Source organism: Magallana gigas, chromosome 1 (assembly GCF_963853765.1).
Source record: "Magallana gigas chromosome 1, xbMagGiga1.1, whole genome shotgun sequence".
NCBI lineage: Eukaryota > Metazoa > Mollusca > Bivalvia > Ostreida > Ostreidae > Magallana > Magallana gigas.
This window is the reverse complement of record NC_088853.1, coordinates 37,376,378-37,399,267: the sequence shown is the minus strand read 5'-3', so window position 1 is coordinate 37,399,267 and position 22,890 is coordinate 37,376,378. Positions and strand designations below refer to the sequence as shown.

The 22,890-nt window shown below is 32.9% G+C and overlaps 2 protein-coding genes across 3 annotated transcripts in view; both read left to right on the top strand.

Annotated features, from left to right (window-relative positions):
• Positions 1 to 374: 374 nt before the first annotated feature.
• LOC136275891 (anaphase-promoting complex subunit cdh1-like) lies at positions 375 to 2,527 on the top strand. Its single transcript, XM_066086128.1, has 3 exons — positions 375 to 400; positions 1,488 to 1,680; positions 2,105 to 2,527. The coding sequence occupies exons 1-3, from the start codon at positions 375 to 377 to the stop codon at positions 2,525 to 2,527; spliced, it is 642 nt and encodes a 213-aa protein (XP_065942200.1).
• A 2,294-nt stretch (positions 2,528 to 4,821) lies between these two features.
• The window catches only part of LOC105339077 (multiple epidermal growth factor-like domains protein 11), a 47,090-nt gene continuing 29,021 nt past the window's right edge, over positions 4,822 to 22,890 (top strand). For both annotated transcript variants that reach the window (XM_066066651.1, XM_066066653.1), the window contains exons 1-2: positions 4,822 to 5,004; positions 7,578 to 7,808. In XM_066066651.1, the coding sequence (XP_065922723.1) occupies positions 4,953 to 5,004; positions 7,578 to 7,808 (283 nt within the window). In that variant the 5' untranslated portion in view covers positions 4,822 to 4,952. The remainder of the gene's footprint in view (positions 5,005 to 7,577; positions 7,809 to 22,890) is intronic.

Genomic DNA, 22,890 nt, shown 5'->3' with positions numbered 1-22,890 from the left:
TTGAAGGAAATGCACAGATTAAGGCACTTCTATATGGATGCATCAAACTCATCTGCATCAACTTCAACAACTACACAGGGAACCCGATGTTACAGTAACTCTACAGAATACCCAGAAGTGCTTTCTTTTAAGTGTGTGATATAGAGGTATATGGTACGTATTATTATAACAGTTGGCTTGCTTTTTTTTTGCTATTGTTACCGACTGATTAGGAATAAGATACGTCACAGTTTCCGTTCAAAGAATAGATAATAAGGAAAGAGTGAAGATACGATGAGGAAATTTAATATCCTTCTCCAGAATTAAAAAGTCCGTAAAAATCAAACTTTAGCTTTCTAATATATGGTACATTCACATTTAAATGTGTTCAAATCATGACCACAGAGGGTCAGGAAATTAGGTTTGTAGGCTTGTAATAATGATATTTTTGAAATTATATTTAAAAAAAAAAAATACATTAATGAAAACAGATAGATACAGAAATTGAAATACACATTTTTTAATACTAAAGTCAAATCAAAGTCGGGATCAAAATTTTCATATGCGTTCAAACAATTTAATAGCTGGTTTGCTTTCATTGAGTACGAGTGCAAGCGCCCTGTAAATAATGACAGAAAATAATTCTATTATTTAACATTTTTTGTTGAGTCATTAACATTATAATGATGCAAGTTTCATTTTTGTTTTTGTTTTTTTTGAGGGTTGTTGTTGTTGTTGTTGTTTTTTTTTGGTTATTTTTTTTTTTTTGGGGGGGGGGGGGGGGGTTAGGTGCACACATATAATAATTAAATTGAATTAAATTATAATTATTCAGATTGAATAGCTTTAATGAGAAATTGCTTGTGGCTGGTAATCAGCTGAAACAAATAAATTGACACTGTACTAAGATTTCATTGTTTGTATTTGAGTAGATACCTTGTCTGATTTCAAATGTTGCCGCTTGCTGATTAGGATTATGGCCAATGTTACTCAGGTAAGCGATGTGTCCCTTAGGCTTCTTTTTTAAAGTTTGGATGATAGTTTTCTTTTTAAGTCGCAAAAGTGGCAAATATATTGAAGATTGGTCCTCGTGTCAAGGATGCCAATAGTGTGATGTGAGCAGTGTTTTTATTGTGAGTTGTTTGAAGTTATAAAAAAAAGTAAAGTTACCTCAATGTTAAATAAGAGCATATAGTTTGCAACATGCATCAAAGACAATTGCAGCAGGGAAAATGTGTTTAGCTAAGAGTATAAAACATGTGTCTCAATTTAAACTAAGCTTTATGAGTAAAGTAAATCCCTTTTAATAGGAAAATCAGCAGTATGCACTTTTTTAAAGTACTGACAAAATAATAATTGCCTATGAGATGAAAATCTTTGGAAAAAATATCATTTTATATTTTTGGATTATTATTTTGAAATTCATGCATCAGTGCAAACAACGGTAATGCCGCCCACATTTTTAAATACATCAGTTCACTTAACTAATATTAACCATACATCAACAGTATCTACAGTAGCAACCACTACTACTGTAGCACAAACTACAAACGAAACATTAATAGTAGCAACGAGTATGAACGAGACAAGAACAACATCACAAACTATAACAACAGAAACAAAACTTTCGTCAAGGCAACAGTTGAAACGACCACAATAGAGACATCTGCAATAGCACCACCAACAACAGAGGCAACAACAGTAGCTCCGACTACAACAAAGGCATCAACAATAGCACCGACTACAATAGAGACGTCTACAGTATTACCGACTACAGAAGAGACATCAATTATAACACCGACTATTACAGAGATAAATACAGAATCACCGACTACGACAGAGGCACCAACAGTAGCACTGACTTAAACATATGCACCAACAATAGCACCGACAACAACAGAGTTATCAACCGTAGCAACGACTACAATAGGGATATCAACATAAGCACCGACTAAAACAGAGGCACCAACAGTAGCAACGACTACAACATAGGCACCAACAGTAGCAACAACTACAACAGAGGCATCGATAGAAACACCAACAACAACAAAGGCATCAAAAGTAGCACAGACCACAACAGGGGCATCAACAATAGCACTAGCTACAATAGAGGTACCAACGGTAGGACCGACAACAGCAGCACATCAACAGTAGTACCGACTACAATAGAGACGTCTACAGTAGCACCAACAGCAACAGAGGCAACAACTGTAGCACCGACAACAACAGAGGTATCAACGGTAGCACTGACTACAATGAAGACGTCTACAGTATTACCGACTACAGAAGAGACATCAATAATAACCCCGACTATTACAGAGATACATGTATCTACAGAAGCACCGATTACAACAAAGGCACCAACAATAGCACCGACTACAACAGAGGTATCAACAGTAGCACTGACTACAACAGAGGTATCAACAGTAACACTGACTACAACAGAGACACCAACAGAGCACCGACTACAACAGAGGTATCAACAGTAGCACTGACTACAACAGAGACACCAACAGAGCACCAACTACAACAGAGGTATCAACAGTAGCACTGACTACAACAGAGGTATCAACAGTAACACTGACTACAACAGAGACACCAACAGAGCACCGACTACAACAGAGGTATCAACAGTAGCACTGACTACAACAGAGACACCAACAGAGCACCAACTACAACAGAGGTATCAACAGTAGCACTGACTACAACAGAGGTATCAACAGTAACACTGACTACAACAGAGACACCAACAGAACACCGACTAAACTTAAAATCAGGTTCCGTGTGTTATGTATTGTTTCCCTTTTGGGTATATTTTTTTGTTAAATATTTAAACAGCAAGTTAAAAAAATTCTCTATTCTAAAGAATAAATTAAGGAAACATGTTTGCAAATTTTAAAAATATTGCATTATAAAAAATTGAAGTTTTTGTATAATATGCATCAAGAAAATGTATTTCAACCTTACAAAATATGATAATTTTATTTTATAATCTCGGGGAAAAAAATGATCGACAGTTTAATAGCATATCAAAATTGTATATATATTTGTTGACAGAAAATATCGCCTTCAATAAACCATTAAGGCGGCAGCATCATTCCTAACGACCCAGGTCGGGAGACGACCGTGATGTTACTAAACTTGAATATAGCCCGTGTAGCAAATTATATATGAAACGTGAGATAGCTAATCTGTATATCGTATGCCGATCAAATGCATGTCATGATGATTTTTTTTTTCTGTAAATATGTTTGTACAATTATATAAACAATATTCATTTCCTTTGAAACATTACTTATTAGCAGGTCTAATAACAAAACAGTAGGTAATTGTATATTGTTGACTGAGTTTGCATAGAGTAATAAAGGCATGGGGGAAAAACTGAGATGCATTTACACAATGTTCAGTAAAACATCACTTCGAGAGTTATTTCGCAGACTGTGATTAAACAGGTTATCATTAAATTACTGGCTTTATTTATTCGCTGACAATGTAAAATGTTTTCCTGTTATCATAAAGGATATTCTCTTTTCTAAAAAAAAAAAAACCCCAAAACATGTCTTTAAAAATAAAACTGTATGTGGATACTGAGAGTGAAAGTGCAAGAGGTATCATAGGTATAAATTGAAGAACATTTTGCTGTCCAATTAGATACAAACCAAGAGGTACATGTAACTAAACTATTGTCCATAACTCCTGTAAATAGACACTTGGACCGGTGCTATATGGGCTCAAGGAACACTTTTATGTTCTACAATCTGACTTTAACGTTGTCAAACAAATTCATTCAGTTCCCTGTTTAGTTCTATTTTCAAAAAGCATTGATACACGATGGTACAATACAACTACGTATTCTTTTTTGAAATGATTGTTACTTTATTAAGTTTGTTGAAAACTTCCTGGTGCTAGTTTGTTCCACGTACAAATAATTTATTTAAAGTATATTTTTGATTTTTATCTTTATATACTTACTATCAGTTTTTGACATCAAAAATGAGCGCACACAATTATTTTTAACAATAAGATAAAATATATTAATAATCGACTGTACCTGTAGATCTATTATAACTTTTTTACGGCTTCACAACATTGATATAGACTTTGCTTAAGTTGAAAAGGATGTCTTTGTATCTAACAACTAAAGTTCTTAAAGTCCTTCTCCCCACTCCAATGTATGGTGAAATAAATGATTATTTTGAAGACTTTCTATTTATTAGACTAACAATTACTTATATTCTCCATCTGACTATGGTCTTTAACATTATGGTACATCTTTTATTTTTGAGATCAGTTTGGTAAAAGGTATACCAATTAGACTCTGTTAATCGTTTAGAGGAAAATAGTGTGATAATGTACTTTTTATTGTCTATTTAAATTCATTTACGTCCTGTAAAATATCCGAAATAGGTTTCATTTAAACAATAAAATGCTTTCTTTGGTGATTCATTCGGGATATGAAGGTAGTGACATTGCAGAAAAAATATTTTTTTCTGCAATGATCACTACCTTCATAAACCGAATGAATCATTAAAGAAAGTATTTTATTGTTTATATTAACATCTTTCTTTAAGCTAATCGATAAATTGATTAGGACAAGTAAGTAAAATGCACTAAATTACTGTTGATGAACGTAAGTAAGTTAGCTAGAAGAGACAGCCAAATCGTCTCCTGAGAGACTTTGAGTCTGACATTGTCATTATTATTTCGTGCAGTCCGTGATTTTTCCTAGGTCGCTATAGGTTTGGACCAATCGATAAAGAGGGCGTGTCGATATCTGTCCTGTCATTTTTTGTTGTCAGTTTCTGCCGCTGTAGATTTCAACCAATCGATAAATGGGGCGTGTAGATTTCAGTCTGTCTGTTTCTATAGAGCTATGAATTAACTATAAGTTTCCGTAAGAAATAGAGGGAATAATACTTGGGAGATGTAAATATATGATACTAAAGCTTCAGTCTTGATTGGTTTTCGCAGTAATGTATTCACTGTGTTTATGTTTCGGACTTTTTGTATTTTCAAGTGCATATGGTAAGTACATGCATATCAATCTCTAATAAGTCTAAATTTTATCAAATTTCTGATACATGAAAAAGGCATAAGCAAACTAAAACAAAGAAAAAATATATACTTCCTTACATTGTATGTTATCTTTTGCTTATTAAAAGCTGATAAGTGTTAAAGATATAATTTAACTCATGTACACTAGATATTCAGCTGCGTATTTTATAGTTTTAGCTGGTTTGTCTTTCTCATTTAACAGGCATGTTATTGCTTATAATTATTTAGATTAATTTTAAAAGGGCGAATGAAAATGTTTTAAATCTAACTACTATGCTCTAGAATCGAACATTTGAGAAACAATGATAAAGTTCATGTAATCTTTTTTTCAGCGTTTAGGTTCTATATACCGACTATATTTGAAATCATGGTATTTTGTAGTTTTGATTCATAACAATCCAAAAAATTTTATGTGCGAATTTTCAATACAACCAAATTATCAAATGTACAACCTAGCAAATGATAAGAATAAGGAACGATACGACGAATTCATCATATAGCAGCAAGCATAGCGTACTCTCAAATTTAACAAATTGCATATGACATAAAGTCACTTTATATAACAATATTTACTTTTAAGAAAACGTTCTTTCTCAAAAAACAATGTATTTTTACCATGGTTTTATGAAAAGTCGTTTTTAAACTGAATTTCAAAAACGCCATTGAAGAGTAAAAACCTTTCGTTGGTTATTTTAAAAGATTTATTTTTATATAATAAAAAATGAATTACATTTTAGGTAAATTAATCATAAAAATTTTATTCGGAACTATTCAAACACTTAAACACTGTCATCCATTGTGGACAGCATCTGCATGGTAAAGAGGCTGTTAAATATTTCGTATTAACGAGGCCGAGTACAGAACGAGTACGCACGCTTTCGCGCAGCGTTTTATTTGTATTGTGACGTCATCTTTTTGCTAGATTGACGCCATGGCGTGATAGTTTCAACTGCAGATATTCAGCGAAAATTGTTGAAAATATCTCGTTTGATGCGTAAAAATAATGTTATATTGTGAAAGAAACATAAATGTCTCGAAGTATAAGCTATATTTGGGCTCGGGTCGAAAACGTGAAGAGGGTTCAGCAAGCCTAGCCTTCTGTCACGTTTTCTTAACCCGCCTAAATATAGCTAAATTCATATATTTCAGACAGTAACCATGTATTTTATATCAATGACCCTTAATATGTGATGTTATATATTTTTTTTATTACTTAAATATGTCTGAATGTTTTAATAATACTATTTAGATCACCTTTTCCGCTTTTGTCAAATAAAAAATAGCCATTATCTGACGAATCTGGGAAATTGGGCATACAAAAATCAACTTTGATAAGACCCCTGGAACAAACCAGGAGGTAAAAGGTTTTTTTTATTTGACCATTAGATGCCTTTTAGCAATAACTTTAATATGTAGAACAGAAAAAGAAATCCCTAGGGCAGAAGTTTTGAAAAAATGTAAAAAATATGCAAAATTGATACATTTCAAGCAAAATCCCATAGGGTCCTATGTTAAAGATTAACACACTTTGAGATGACCCCCTAAACAAACGGTGTGGTAAATGTCTTATTTTTTAATCTTAAAATAATAATTATATCAGTAGAAATTCATGTAAAAAGTTTCATCCAAAAATCTAGGGCAGAACAAATTAGACCCGGCCTCGTTAATGCTGTAGCTATGGACACATTGTCTGTATTTATTTCTAAATTTTACTTTATTGTTTACAATACTTTGGTAAGGTATTCCCAATAATCAGCCAACATTATACCGGCATTTGTAAAGTGAATATTGCATTGCAGACAACTCTTTCTTAATGGATTTGTGATGGATTTAAAGCAAGAGGTAAATAATCGAGATATTGAACTTGTCAGACGACTGCCTTGTCTCACATTATACATGTATTGATGTTCCATGCATTATCAGAAATGAGTATTGCGTTTATTTAAACTTCAGATCTCAATTAAAGTAGACCGATATTTTAGAATTAATAATTACGAGAATAGGACACGATCACTTCTTAAATTGACCAATCAGACATGCGTATACGTAAGAATGAAGGACTACACGTAATACAGTGATGTAAATTGCCTTTAGTTTTCCTTATGTTTTGGTTAAAAAAATATTATTTGAAATGTCATTTGATTTGAATATTTTGGAAAAAAAAGGGTAAGCAACATAAGATATGTTCAATGATATGCAGTGTATTTTGCTGTTTCAGCTTTTAGACAGATATATATATATATATATATATATATATATATATATATATATATATATATATATATATATATATATATTAATAATAATTTCTATTTCTGGGGGGTTAAGATAAGAAAATGATATACATCTAACTATCATTTCGTTTTAAATTTAAATTCATTTTTAAAACCAGTATATTTACAGCATATTCATATCTAGAATATGTTTGTTTTATAACAGAAAAAAAGCTGCATTTTAAAAAAAAAATAATTGTTTTAGCTGTGTACATTTATTTAGTTTTAGATATTGAAATGTTAATAAAGAATGCATGTCTGTCTTTACAGTTAACATTGCTTTGAACAAATCAGCATCCCAGACGAACCCGATAATTGGTGAACTATATGACGCTAGTAACGCTGTAGACGGACGTAAAACAGACCTAACGTTCAAAGGTGGTCAATGTGCTTCATCAAAGGAAAAAATGGAAACCGCCACCTGGTGGGTGAACCTGTCCAGCATCAATAGCATTCATCACATTACCATCTACTACAGGACAAACAACAAGCCATGGCCCGGTATGGTTATGTTTATATATCTTTTAAATGTTAAAAAAAACTACCATAGTAATATTTCACATCGTTAGCATCAATAGCATTCATCACATTACCATCTACTACAGGACAAACAAAAAGCCATGGCCCGGTATGGTTATGTTTCTATATCTTTTAAATGTTAAAAAAAAACTACCATCGTAATATTTCACATCGTTAATTCAAAATTTTGTTGGATTTGACATGAATATAACAGTTTTTAATTTGATATTTCATTTTTAGGAGTGAAAACACGCTCTGTGGATTACTTAAATTACGAACGTATTTTAAACTCTGTGCTGAATTAGATATTTTCTCTATTAACTAAAACTTCTTAACCGTTATACAGTAGTAAAAATGTTTTTTTTTCGACAAGCCAATCGTGTTAATAATTCGTGTAACGTGGGTGTTTGTTCGTATAATATGCGGGATCGTGCGTGTATCAGAAAAATTGGTTTCCGTTTGTTTACCGTGCTTGATCATGCGGTTTTTTTTCGTTTTGTTACTTTTTTAGGGAATGCCAGGATTTATTTTAAAACAACGACAAGTAGTTTGTTGAACAATGCAACAATGTAAATTTAAAACATTTTTAGACGGGGTCACGTGACCCAGTCTATTAGTTTACTGTCAGCCGAAGTCTCAAACCGGAAGGCACGCGTAGAACACATGAATTGAGTCTACGTGAAAGAAAATAGTGCAGAAAGTTTTCATGCATTTCAGTAAATATGTAATATAAAAACACGCATTAGATCTTTTTAAGTCATCTGTGTATAAACAAAATTCTATTTAGAAAATAAACAAATAGTTTTATTTATCAAAATATTCTTGCTCGGGTTCAAATGTGGAATGGGTTACGTAACTGAATGCACAGCGCCGTTGACGATTCAGTTGATGTACGAGCTCATTAATCAATAAAAGATATTGATGGTGGAATCGAAATTAAAGTTCCCAAACGCAATGTGCCATTTTTGAAAAGTTGTGAATTTTATTTTGACAATCTTTCACCTTAATACTACCAAACTTCATGCGCAAGCCGAAGTTAAAATCGGGACGGGTTATACACATATGTTTTACAAATTAAATAGGTGTTTCATTGGCTTCCAGTCTACTTGCGGTATGACTGCTGTTCGTCTCTAAAGGAATTTTGTACAAAGAAAACAAAAACAAGTCTGAATTTGCCTTCTCGTTCGTTGGCTCTTTAGTTGATTAAACTGAATTTAAATTTTAAACAATGCATTGTAAGCAAAATCTGTAATAGATTATACATTTTGGAAGACTTATACATGTACATCATATAATATATATACAATCTTATCGATTAAAGAACCAAGTTAAATGTTAATGTTTATGTTTTCCGGCTTAGTTGGAATCAGGATTGGTGTGAATTACATTGTAAAATAATGCATTACATTACCATTACTTCATGAATTAGGGCATTAAATTACCATTACATGAGTAAAGTAATGCATTACCATTACTTTGTGAAAAGTCAATAAGTTTTAAAAAAGTAATTTAAAAACTAAATAAAGAGTTTTTGTAAATACATGTATTTCATAAATAAAACGTGCTTAAAATATATACAGGTTCATGTTCATGTTTACTATCAGGTTCTTAATGATCGACTTATACAAGATTGCTCTTGCACTTGTAGTTCTCAAAGTAAGGTTGGTCCCGTAACATCTATAAACACGCTAATGGCGGAGTTGACAATCTCTATTATTTATGTCTCAGATTTTTAGAGTATGATTTATTATGAAAAGAAACGGTTGTATCGTAATTCGTGTAGGTGATGCACGAGTTTACACAAACAAGTAGCAAGTGGCGAACGGATTTATTTTTACCTATTAATTTTGCATGAATCGCAAATGAAGAAAATCGTGTCAGATAAGTCGGTCTAAAAAATCAAAATTGCGACCGTGACAAATTTTTTTTATTGTCAAAGTTCTTGGAATCTTATTGTAAAAAAAATAGTTCTAACGTCAGGTGCCTGTGTTTGTTATCGGTATACACATGTTCACTTTGTTTGTTTATTCAGCAGTTTTAGAGTTTTCGGATTTTTCATAAAACTTTTATTACAGATACCGTCCAACTTGTGGATTTTTCCTTGGATCACAAAATTGAATAAATCTAATGGTTAAAATTATCCACTTTGATATAGTTGTTTGATTTTCCCGGTTAGTAGTAATTTTTAAAATGTAAAAAGTAAAATTTAGATAAAGTATCAGACAATTGCAAAAAAAGCCGAATTAACATAGATTGTAACAAATAATTCAAACTCATAAGTTTTGGAAGCATATTCGAGGAAATCCAGGACAATTACAAATCAAACTTTCCAGACCCCGTCTTTCAGCACTCTCAGTACTTTGATTTTAGAAAAACATTAACAATTGTTAACATTCATGTATCATGTCAGCGCTAATCTTTTTTAAAATATTCTCTCTTTTGTCGTTAAATACATTTAGTAAGTATTTCAACAACTCATTCAATCCTTTGTTTGGTCTAGTTAGTTTTGCATAATTTTGTAATCAGCCTATAACATGCATTCATTGTATCTTGACACATAATTTTAATCATATTAGCAAGAGAGACATGTTGAATGCAGCGGTCAAGCTTACCCATTCCCCGTTTTAAACTTAACACTTATTTCCCAAGTTTTCTTTCAATTGAGAAACGATACTTATTCCTGTCTGGTACATCGTATAAACATTTGTTAGAAATAAAATGTATTTAGACGCTTTAAAATTTAGAATAAATAGAATTCACTCCAATATGTACCGTGAACTATGAAAATATGATATGTGTAAAATCGAAATTTTTTGGAACAAGGTAACAAATTTATCTACATCTTGCATAATTAAATCGTACGTAAGGGAATCGGATTACATTTACATCAACTTGTATGTAATTTGTTAAAAAAAGCTTACCGTCTTTAAAGCAAACTGTTAACAGCAATAAGTTTTCAAAGAAAATTTAATTAAGGTCTTCCGTTTCCAACGGAAGACCTTATAGTTTTCGTACGATTTCTTATTATTAAGGTCTTCCGTTTCCAACGGAAGACCTTATTGTTTTCGTACTGTTTCTTATTATTATTAAGGTCTTCCGTGTCCAACGGAAGACCTTATTGTTTTCGTACTGTTTCTTATTAAGGTCTTCCGTTTCCAACGGAAGACCTTATTGTTTTCGTACTGTTTCTTATTAAGGTATTCCGTTTCCAGCGGAAGACCTTATTGTTTTCGTACTGTTTCTTATTAAGGTCTTCCGTTTCCAACGGAAGACCTTATAGTTTTCGTACTGTTTCTTGTTATTTTTTTTTTCCAAATTTTGTGCACGAGATTTCTCGAAAACTGCTCAACCGATTTCAACCATTTTTTCACAGAAGATGGGACTTGATGTAAACTTCATACATATTTGAGATTTTTCCTGTCGTCACTTCCGGTACCGATTTATCGGCCATTTTGTACATTTTTACGACCTATTTTGTGCAGAGCTGATCTCAGAAACTATCAGAGATATGACCATGAAATTTTCAGGATAGGTAGTCTATAGTTTGAAGTTGTGCACTATTATGTTGTTTTACGCCAGTGGCGCTATTTCTTGGAGCTCGCCTGGGCACGAAAATTGGGTACGAATTTCTATTCAAAATTTTCACACGTTTTGATTTATATCTTTTTATAAGTTGATATTTTGTTAAGATATATATAACAAAAGTGGTAGAGAATCAAAGGTTCTTTCCAACAAAATCAAGAAAAAGGGGCTGCATGGCCCCTTTATTTAGGGGCCAAAGCACTCTTAAACTCTATTACAAATAACTTAAAAACGATAAAGATTTTGTAATGCATTATTGAAGCAAAGTTGTTGATCGTACCAATATCTATTAGAGAAAATGATTGCCACGCCCATTTATTACGTAATTAGGGATTTTTAGGGGCCAAAGTACTTAAACTTTGACGAAAAATAACTAGAAAAGTATACATATTTTGTTAGACATCATAGAAGAGAAAATGTTTGAATAAATGATTTAAAGTGATTCCACTTATCAAAACACGAATTTCTGTCCCCTTTAAGGATCTAGAGGGCTGGCCCCTTAAATATTCAATCATTTGTATCTCAAAAATGATCAACAAATTTACATGGGTGTAAGAACAAAAAATATTTGTATTCTTAAGACCTTTTCAAAGAAATCAAGAAAAAGGGGTTAGCCCCTTTACTTAGGGGCCAAGGCACTCGTAAACTCTATTACAAGTAACTTAAAAACGATAAAGATTTTGTAATGCATTATAGAAGCAAAGTTGTTGATCGTACCAATATCTACTAGAAAAAATGATTGCCACGCCCATTTATTACGTAATTAGGGATTTTTATGGGCCAAAGTACTTAAACTTTGACGAAAAATAACTAGAGAAGTATACAAATTTTGCTAGACATCATAGAAGAGAAAATGTTTGAATAAATGATTTAAAGTGATTCCACTTATCAAAACACGAATTTCTGTCCCCATTAAGGATCTAGAGGGCTGGCCCCTAAAATATTCAATCATTTGTATCTCAAAAGTGATCAACAATTTTAGATGGATGTAAGAATAAAAAATGTTAGTATTCATGAGACCTTTCGTATAAAATCAAGAAAAAGGGGCTGGCCCCTTAAATTAAGGGCCAATAGACTCCTAAACTCTATTACTCATACCTTAAAAATGATCAAGATTTTGTAATGCATTATAGAAGCAAAGTTGTTGATAGCAGCAATATCTGTTTGTAAAACTCATTACCAAACCCATTGATGACGTAATTAGAGATTTTAGGGGACTATAATCTTAAATCTTTAATGTGCTGTATGTTAAAAAGCAAAACTCTTTGTTAAGCATTTTAAAGGATATTGACAATCGTATGCATTATCTAAAAGGAGGTGGTTGAGGGAGAATTCTGAAATTTCATTGATATTTTAATCGAATCGTTTAAAAAATTGAACGGAAGACCTACTCGTTACTCGTAACGAGATCGTATCTAGTTATTATTATTTTTTTTTTTCCAAATTTTGTGCACGAGATTTCTCGAAATCTATTCGACCGATCTCAACCATTTTTTCACAGATTGTTGGGCGTGATCTAAACTTCATACATTTTTCTTAATTTTTTCGTAGTCACCTCCGGTACCGAATTGTCGGCCATTTTGTAATTTTGACGACCCATTTTGTGCAGCTATAAACTCGGAAACCATAAGAGATATGGATATGAAATTTTCAGGATAGGTAGACTATAGTTTGAAGTTGTGCAGCATGAAGTTGTTTAATGCCTGTTGCGCCATTTCTTGGAGCTCGCCTGGGCACGAAAATTGGGCACGAATTTTCATTCAAAATTTTCACACATTTTGATTTATATCTTTTTATCAGTTGATATTTTGTTTAGACATATATAACAAAAGTGGTAGAGAATCAAAAGTTCTTTCCAACAAAATCAATAAAAAGGGGCTGGTCCCTTTATTAAGGGGCCAAGGCACTCTTAAACTCTATTACAAATAACTTAAAAACGATAAAGATTTTGTAATGCAATATAGAAGCAAAGTTGTTGACCGTACCAATATCTATTAGAAAAAATTATTGCCACGCCCATTTATTACGTAATTAGGGATTTTTAGGGGCCAAAGTACTTAAACTTTGACGCAATATAACTAGAGAAGTAGACATTTTTTGTTAGACATGATAGAAGAGAAAATGTTTAAATTTATGATTTAAATCGATTCCACTTATCAAAACACGAATTCCTGTCCCCATTAAGGATCTAGAGGGCTGGCCCCTAAAATATTCATACATTTGTATCTCAAAAATGATCAACAATTTTAGATGGGTGTAAGAACAAAAATTGTTAGTATTCTTAAGACCTTTTCAAAGAAATCAAGAAAAAGGGGCTGGCCCCCTTTTTTGGGGGGGGGGGGGGTGGGGGCAAGAAACTCGTAAAGTATATTACAAATTACATAAAAACGATTAAGATTTCGTAATGCATTATAAAAGCAAAGTTGTTAATTGTAGCAATATCTATCTGGAAAACTCATTGCAACACCCATTTATTACGTAATTAGGGATTTGTATACATTATCTGAAAGTGTGTGTGTGTGGGGGGGGGGGGGGGGGGTAATTCTAAAATTATATCGATTTATCATGGTATGATTAAAAACAGAAATCGCAAGGAAGACCTACTCGTTACTCGTAACGAGATCGTATCTAGTTATTATTATTATTTTTTTTTCCAAATTTTGTGCACGAGATATCTCGAAATCTGTTCGACCGATCTCAACCATTTTTTCACAGATGGTTGGGCGTGATCTAAACGTCATTCATTTTTCTTAATTTTTTCGTAGTCACTTCCGGTACCGGATTGTCGGCCATTTTGTAATTTTTGACGACCCATTTTGTGCAGCTATAAACTCGGAAACCATAAGAGATATGAATATGAAATTTTCAGGATAGGTAGACTATAGTTTGAAGTTGTGCAGCATGTAGTTGTTTAATGCCTGTTGCGCCATTTCTTGGAGCTCGCCTGGGCACGAAAATTGGGCACGAATTTTCATTCAAAATTTTCACACGTTTTGATTTATATCTTTTTATCAGTTGATATTTTGTTTAGACATATATAACAAAAGTGGTAGAGAATCAAAAGTTCTTTCCAACAAAATCAATAAAAAGGGGCTGGCCCCTTTATTAAGGGGCCAAGGCACTCTTAAACTCTATTACAAATAACTTAAAAACGATAAAGATTTTGTAATGCAATATAGAAGCAAAGTTGTTGATCGTACCAATATCTATTAGAAAAAATTACTGCCACGCCCATTTATTACGTAATTAGGGATTTTTAGGGGCCAAAGTACTTAAACTTTGACGCAATATAACTAGAAAAGTAGACATTTTTTGTTAGACATGATAGAAGAGAAAATGTTTGAATTTATGATTTAAATCGATTCCACTCATCAAAACACGAATTCCTGACCCCATTAAGGATCTAGAGGGCTGGCCCCTAAAATATTCATACATTTGTATCTCAAAAATGATCAACAATTTTAGATGGGTGTAAGAACAAAAATTGTTAGTATTCTTAAGACCTTTTCAAAGAAATCAAGAAAAAGGGGCTGGCCCCCTTTTTTTTTGGGGGGGGGGGCAAGAAACTCGTAAAGTCTATTACAAATTACATAAAAACGATTAAGATTTCGTAATGCATTATAAAAGCAAAGTTGTTAATTGTAGCAATATCTATCTGGAAAACTCATTGCAACACCCATTTATTACGTAATAAGGGATTTGTATACATTATCTGAAAGTGTGTGTGTGTGGGGGGGGGGGGGGCGGGTAATTCTAAAATTATATCGATTATTCATGGTATGATTAAAAACAGAAATCGCAAGGAAGACCTACTCGTTACTCGTAACGAGATCGTATCTAGTTATTAAGGTCTTCCGTTTCCAACGGAAGACCTTATAGTTTTCGTACTGTTTCTTATTATTAAGGTCTTCCGTTTCCAACGGAAGACCTTATAGTTTTCGTACTGTTTCTTATTATTATTATTATTTTTTTTTTTTCCAAATTTTGTGCACGCGATTTCTCAAAAACTATTCAGCCGATTTCAGTCATTTTTTCAGAGATGATGAGTCATGATCTGAATTTTATATGTTTTTGAAATTTTTGTTGTTGTCACTTCCGGTACCGATTTATCGGCCATTTTGTAGTTTTTTACGACCTATTTTGTGCAGAGCTGATCTCAGAAACTATCAGAGATATGATTCTGAAATTTTCAGGATAGTTAGTCTATAGTCTGAAGTTGTGCACTATTATTTTGTTTTACGCCAGTGGCGCCATTTCTTGGAGCTCGCCTGGGCACGAAAATTGGGTACGAATTTTTATCCAAAATTTTTATACGTTTTGATCTGTATCTTTTTATCAGTTGGTATTTTGTTAAGACATATATAACAAAAGTGGTAGAAAATCAAAAGTTCTTTTCAACGAAATCAAGAAAAAGGGGCTGGCCCCTTAAATTAGGGGCCAAGACACTCGTAAACTCTATTACGAATAACTTAAAAATGATAAAGATTTTGTAATGCATTATAGAAGCAAAGTTGTTGATCGTTACAATATCTATCAGAAAAAATCATTGCCACGCCCATTTATGACGTAATTAGGGTTTTTTTAGGGGCCAGAGTACTTAAACTTTGTCACGATATAACTAGAGAAGGAGACATATTTTCTTAAGTATTGTAGAAGATAAAATGTCTGTCTTAATAATAATAATCAATTCCACTAATCAAAACACCAATCTCTGTCCCCATTAAGGATCTATAGGGCTGGCCCCTAAAATATTCAGTCATTTGTATCTCAAAAATGAAAAACAATTTTAGATAGGTGTTAGAACAAAAAATGTTATTATTCGTGAGACCTTGCGAATGAACTCAAGAAAAAGGGGCTGGCCCCTTAAATTAGGGGCCAAGAGACTCGTAAACTCTATTACAGATAACTTTAAAATGATAAAGATTTTGTAATGCATTATAGAAGCAAAGTTGTTGATCGTAACAATATATATCAGGAAAAATCATTGCCACGCCCATTTATCACGTAAAAAGGGATTTTTAGGGGCCAAAGTACTTAAACTTTGACGCAATATATCTAGAAAAGGAGACATATTTTGTTAAGCATCGTAGAAGAGGAAATGTTTTCATTGATGAATTTAATCGATTCCATTAATCAAACACCAATGTATGTCCCCATTAAGGATCTAGAGGGCTGGCCCCTAAAATATTCAATCATTTATATCTAAAAAACGAACAACAATTATAGATAAGTGTAAGAACAAAAAATGTTAGTAGTCGTGGGACCATTTAAATGAATTCAAGAAAAAAGGGCTGGCCCCTTAAATTAGGGGCCAAGACACTCGTTAAGTCTATTACACATATCTTAAAAACGATCAAGATTTTGTAATGCATTATAGAAACAAAGTTGTTGGTCGTAACAATATCAGTTTGTGAAACTCATTTCCAAACCAATTGATGACGTAATTAGGGGACTAAAATCTTAAACCTTAAATGTGCTGTATGTGAAAAAGCAAAACTCTTTGTTAAGCATTTCAAGGGATATTGACAATGGTATGCATTATCTGAGAGGGAGTGGTTAAGAGGGGAATTCTAAATTTTCATTGATATTTTAATCGTATCGTTTAAAAATTGAACGGAAGACCTACTCGTTACTCGTAACGAGATCGTATCTAATTATTATTATTTTTTTCCACAAATTTTGTGCACGAGATTTCTCGAAAACTATTCGACCGATTTCGACCATTTTTTCAGAGAAGATGAGTCTTGATGTAAACTTCATACGTTTTTGAGATTTTTCCTGTCGGCACTTCCGGTACCGATTTATCGGCCATTTTGTACATTTTTACGACCTATTTTGTGCAGAGCTGATCTCAGAAACTATCAGAGATATGACTATGAAATTTTCAGGATAGGTAGTCTATAGTCTGAAGTTGTGCACTATTATTTTGTTTTACGCCAGTGGCGCCATTTTTTGGAGCTCGCCTAGGCACGAAAATTGGGTATGAATTTTCATTCAAATTCTTCATACGTTTTCATCTGTATCTTTTTATCAGTTGATATTTTGTTAAGACATATATAACAAAAATAGTAGATAATTTAACGTTCTTTCCAACAAAATCAAGAAAAAGGGGCTGGCCCCTTAAATTAGGGGCCAAGACACTCGTAAACTCTATTGCAAATAACGTAAAAACGATCAAAATTTTGTAATGCAATATAGAAGCAAAGTTGTTGATTGTAGCAATATTTATCAGGTAAAATCATTTTCACACCCATTTATGACGTAATTAGGGATTTTAAGGGGCCAAAGTACTTAAACTTTGATGCAATATATCTAGAGAAGGAGACATATTTTGTTAGGCAATGTAGAAAAGAAAATGTTTGCATTGATAATTCTAATCAATTCCACTAATCAAAACTCCAAAGTCTGTCCCCATTAAGGATCTATAGGGCTGGCCCCTAAAATATTCAATCATTTGTATCTCAAAAATGAACAACAATTTTAGATGGGTGTAAGAACAAAAAATGTTAGTATTAGTGAGAACTTTCGATTGAACTCAAGAAAAAGGGGCTGGCCCCTTAAATGAGGAGCCAAGACACTCGTAAACTATATTACAGATAACTTGAAAACAAGCAAGATTTCAAATATCTTTGGTACTTAGCCTTTTTTACAAAATTGATACCAGCGAGATTTTAGTCACTGTAAGTGATTGAGACACAAACTTTTATAAATGATAGACAATCGATTGAAAATATATTTAACGGGTTTTCTTTTGTCAACCGTCACTTCCGGTACTCACCAGAAGAGTTCAAACAATTCATTTTTTTTCACAAGTTTAACTGATTATCTTTGATGTTTCATCTGCTATGATTAACAGTAGTGTACACTAAACATATGTATAAAAAACCCTAGCTTTTATTTTCATAAACCTCTTTTGTTCGTCCGTTTTCGGTCTCGAGACAAAAAAACCTAGATTCACCAAGATCGCAGATTTGGCAGAGAATATCGATATTTCATCGTATCATATGAAAACAAAATCGGACGGAAGACCTACTCGTTACTCGTAACGAGATCTAGTTATTATTATTATTTTTTTTTCCAAATTTTGTGCACGCGATTTCTCAAACACTATTCAGCCGATTTCAGTCATTTTTTCAGAGATGATGAGTCATGATCTGAATTTTATATGTTTTTGAAATTTTTGTTGTCGTCACTTCCGGTACCGATTTATCGGCCATTTTGTAGTTTTTTACGACCTATTTTGTGCAGAGCTGATCTCAGAAACTATCAGAGATATGACTAAGAAATTTTTAGGATAGGTAGTCTATAGTCTGAAGTTGTGCACTATTATTTTGTTTTACGCCAGTGGCGCCATTTCTTGGAGCTCGCCTGGGCACGAAAATTGGGTACGAATTTCTATCCAAAATTTTTATACGTTTTGATCTGTATCTTTTTATCAGTTGGTATTTTGTTAAGACATATATAACAAAAGTGGTAGAAAATCAAAAGTTCTTTTCAACGAAATCAAGAAAAAGGGGCTGGCCCCTTAAATTAGGGGCCAAGACACTCGTAAACTCTATTACGAATAACTTAAAAATGATAAAGATTTTGTAATGCATTATAGAAGCAAAGTTGTTGATCGTTACAATATCTATCAGAAAAAAGCATTGCCACGCCCATTTATGACGTAATTAGGGTTTTTTAGGGGCCAGAGTACTTAAACTTTGTCACGATATATCTAGAGAAGGAGACATATTTTCTTAAGTATTGTAGAAGATAAAATGTCTGTCTTAATAATGATAATCAATTCCACTAATCAAAACACCAATCTCTGTCCCCATTAAGGATCTATAGGGCTGGCCCCTAAAATATTCAGTCATTTGTATCTCAAAAATGAAAAACAATTTTAGATAGGTGTTAGAACAAAAAATGTTATTATTCGTGAGACCTTGCGAATGAACTCAAGAAAAAGGGGCTGGCCCCTTAAATTAGGGGCCAAGAGACTCGTAAACTCTATTACAGATAACTTAAAAATGATAAAGATTTTGTAATGCATTATAGAAACAAAGTTGTTGATCGTAACATTATATATCAGGAAAAATCATTGCCACGCCCATTTATCACGTAAAAAGGGATTTTTAGGGGCCAAAGTACTTAAACTTTGACGCAATATATCTAGAAAAGGAGACATATTTTGTTAAGCATCGTAGAAGAGGAAATGTTTGCATTGATGAATTTAATCGATTCCATTAATCAAAACACCAATGTTTGTCCCCATTAAGGATCTAGAGGGCTGGCCCCTAAAATATTTAATCATTTATATCTAAAAAATGAAAAACAATTTTAGATAGGTGTTAGAACAAAAAATGTTATTATTCGTGAGACCTTGCGATTGAACTCAAGAAAAAGGGGCTGGCCCCTTAAATTAGGGGCCAAGAAACTCGTAAACTCTATCACAGATAACGAAAAAACGATAAAGATTTTGTAATGCATTATAGAAACAAAGTTGTTGATCGTAACAATATATATCAGGAAAAATCATTGCCACGCCCATTTATCACGTAAAAAGGGATTTTTAGGGGCCAAAGTACTTAAACTTTGACGCAATATATCTAGAAAAGGAGACATATTTTGTTAAGCATCGTAGAAGAGGAAATGTTTGCATTGATGAATTTAATCGATTCCATTAATCAAAACACCAATGTTTGTCCCCATTAAGGATCTAGAGGGCTGGCCCCTAAAATATTTAATCATTTATATCTAAAAAACGAACAACAATTCTAGATAAGTGTAAGAACAAAAAATGTTAGTAGTCGTGGGACCTTTTAAATGAATTCAAGAAAAAAGGGCTGGCCCCTTAAATTAGGGGCCAAGACACTCGTTAAGTCTATTACACATATCTTAAAAACGATAAAGATTTTGTAATGCATTATAGAAACAAAGTTGTTGGTCGTAACAATATCAGTTTGTGAAACTCATTTCCAAACCAATTGATGACGTAATTAGGGGGCTAAAATCTTAAACCTTAAATGTGCTGTATGTGAAAAAGCAAAACTCTTTGTTAAGCATTTCAAGGGATATTGACAATGGTATGCATTATCGGAGAGGGAGTGGTTAAGAGGGGAATTCTAAATTTTCATTGATATTTTAATCGTATCGTTTAAAAATTGAACGGAAGACCTACTCGTTACTCGTAACGAGATCGTATCTAGTTATTATTATTTTTTTTTTTCCACAAATTTTGTGCACGCGATATCTCGAAAACTATTCGGCCAATTTCGACCATTTTTTCACAGATGATTGCCAGTGGTCACAGTTCTAGAAGTTTTTTGACATTTTAAAATCGTCACTTCCGGTTCCGATTTACGGCCGATTTTGTCAGTTTTTACGACCTATTTTGTGCAGACATAAGCTCAGAGACTATTAGAGATATAAATATGAAATTTTTAGGATAGGTAGACCATAGTTTGAAGATGTGCAGAGCGTAGTTTTTTTGCGCCAGTGGCGCCATTTCTTTGAGCTCGCCTAGGCTCGAAAATTGGATACGAATTTTGCATCAAAAATTTCATACATTTTGATCTGTATCTTTTAATTAGTTAATATTTTGTTAAGACATATATAACAAAAGTGGTAGATAATCAAAAGTTCTTTCCAATAAAATCAAGACATAGGGGCTGGCCCCTTTTTTTAGGGGCCAAGACACCTGTAAACTCTAATACAAATAACTTAAAAACGATAAAGATTTTGTAATGCATTATAGAAGCAAAGTTGTTGACCGAAACAATATCTATCAGGAAAAATCATGACCACGCCCATTTATTACGTAACTAGGGATTTTTAGGGGCCAAAGGACTGAAACTTTGACGCAATATATCTAGAGAAGGAGACATATTTTGTTAAGCTTTGTAGAAGAGAAAATGCTTGCGTTGATGATTCTAATCGATTCCATCAATCAAAACACCAATGTATGTCCCCATTAAGGATCGAGAGGGCTGGCCCCTAAAATATTCAATATTTTATATCTAAAAAATTATCAACAATTTTTGATAGACGTAAGAGCAAAAAGTGTAAGATTTTGTGAGACCTTTCGATTGAATTTAAGAAAAAGAGACTGGCCCCTTCAATTAGGGGCCAAGACATTCGTAAACTCTAATACAAATTACTTAAAAATGATAAAGATTTTTTAATGCATTATAGAAGCAAAGTTGTTGATCGTAACAATATCTATCAGAAAAAATCAATGCCACGCCCCTTTATTACGTAATTAGGGATTTTTAGGGGCCATAGTACTTAAACTTTGACGCAATTTATCTAGAGAAGTAGAAATATTTTGTCAGACATCATAAAAGAGAAAATGTTTGCATTTATCATTTAAATCCATTCCATTAAACAAAACACCAATGACTGTTCCCATTAAGGATCTAGAGAGCTGGCCCCTAAAATATTCAAACATTTGTATCGCAAAATAAATAAACAATTTTATAGAGGTGTAAGAACAAAAAAAGTCAGAATTTGTGAGACCTCTCGATTGAATTCAAGAAAAAGGGGCTGGCCCCTTAAATTAAGGGCCAAGACACTCGGAAACTCTATTACAGATAACTTAAAAATGATAAAGATTTTGTAATGCATTATAGAAGCAAAGTTGTTGATTGTAACAATATCTATCAGGAAAAAATCATTGCCACGCCTACGTATTACGTAATAAGGAATTTGTAGGGGCCAAAGTACTTAAACTTTGACGCAATAAATCTAGAAAAGGAGACATATTTTGTTAAGCATCGTAGAAGAGAAAATGTTTGCATTGATGAATTATATCGATTCCATGAATCAAAACACGAATTTTTGTTCCCATTAAGGATCGAAAGGGCTGGACCCTATGTCTATTACACATATCTTAAAAATGATAAAGATTCTGTAATGCATTATAGAAACAAAGTTGTTGGTCGTAACAATATCAGTCTGAAAACTCTTTTCTAAACAAATTGATGACGTAATTAGGGATTTTAGAGGACTAAAATCTCAAACCTTAAATGTGCTGTATGTGAAAAAGCAAAAGTCTGTGTTAAGCATTTCAAGGAATATTGACAATGGTATGCATTATCTGAAAGGGAGTGGTTAAGAGGGGAATACTAAATTTTCATTGATAATTTAATCGTATCGTTTAAAAATTGAACGGAAGACCTACTCGTTACTCGTAACGAGATCGTATCTAGTTATTATTATTATTTTTTTTTCCAAATTTTGTGCACGAGATTTCTCGGAATCTATTCGACCGATCTCAACCATTTTTTCACAGATGTTAGGGCGTGATCTAAACGTCATATATTTTTCTTAATTTCTTCGTAGTCACTTCCGGTACCGAATTGCCGGCCATTTTGTAATTTTTGACGACCCATTTTGTGCAGCTATAAACTCGGAAACCATAAGAGATATGAATATGAAATTTTCAGGAGAGGTAGACGAGAGTTTGAAGTTGTGCAGCATGTAGTTGTTTAATGCCTGT

What these genes read in the sequence shown, in the direction of transcription:
- LOC136275891 (XM_066086128.1), top strand. Translation starts at nt 375, where the DNA reads ATGACCACAGAGGGTCAGGAAATTAG. An exon ending in ACAGAGGGTCAGGAAATTAG is followed by an intron (nt 401 to 1,487) that starts GTTTGTAGGCTT and finishes ATACATCAACAG; the next exon opens with TATCTACAGTAGCAACCACT. An exon ending in CAACAACAGAGGCAACAACA is followed by an intron (nt 1,681 to 2,104) that starts GTAGCTCCGACT and finishes TACCAACGGTAG; the next exon opens with GACCGACAACAGCAGCACAT.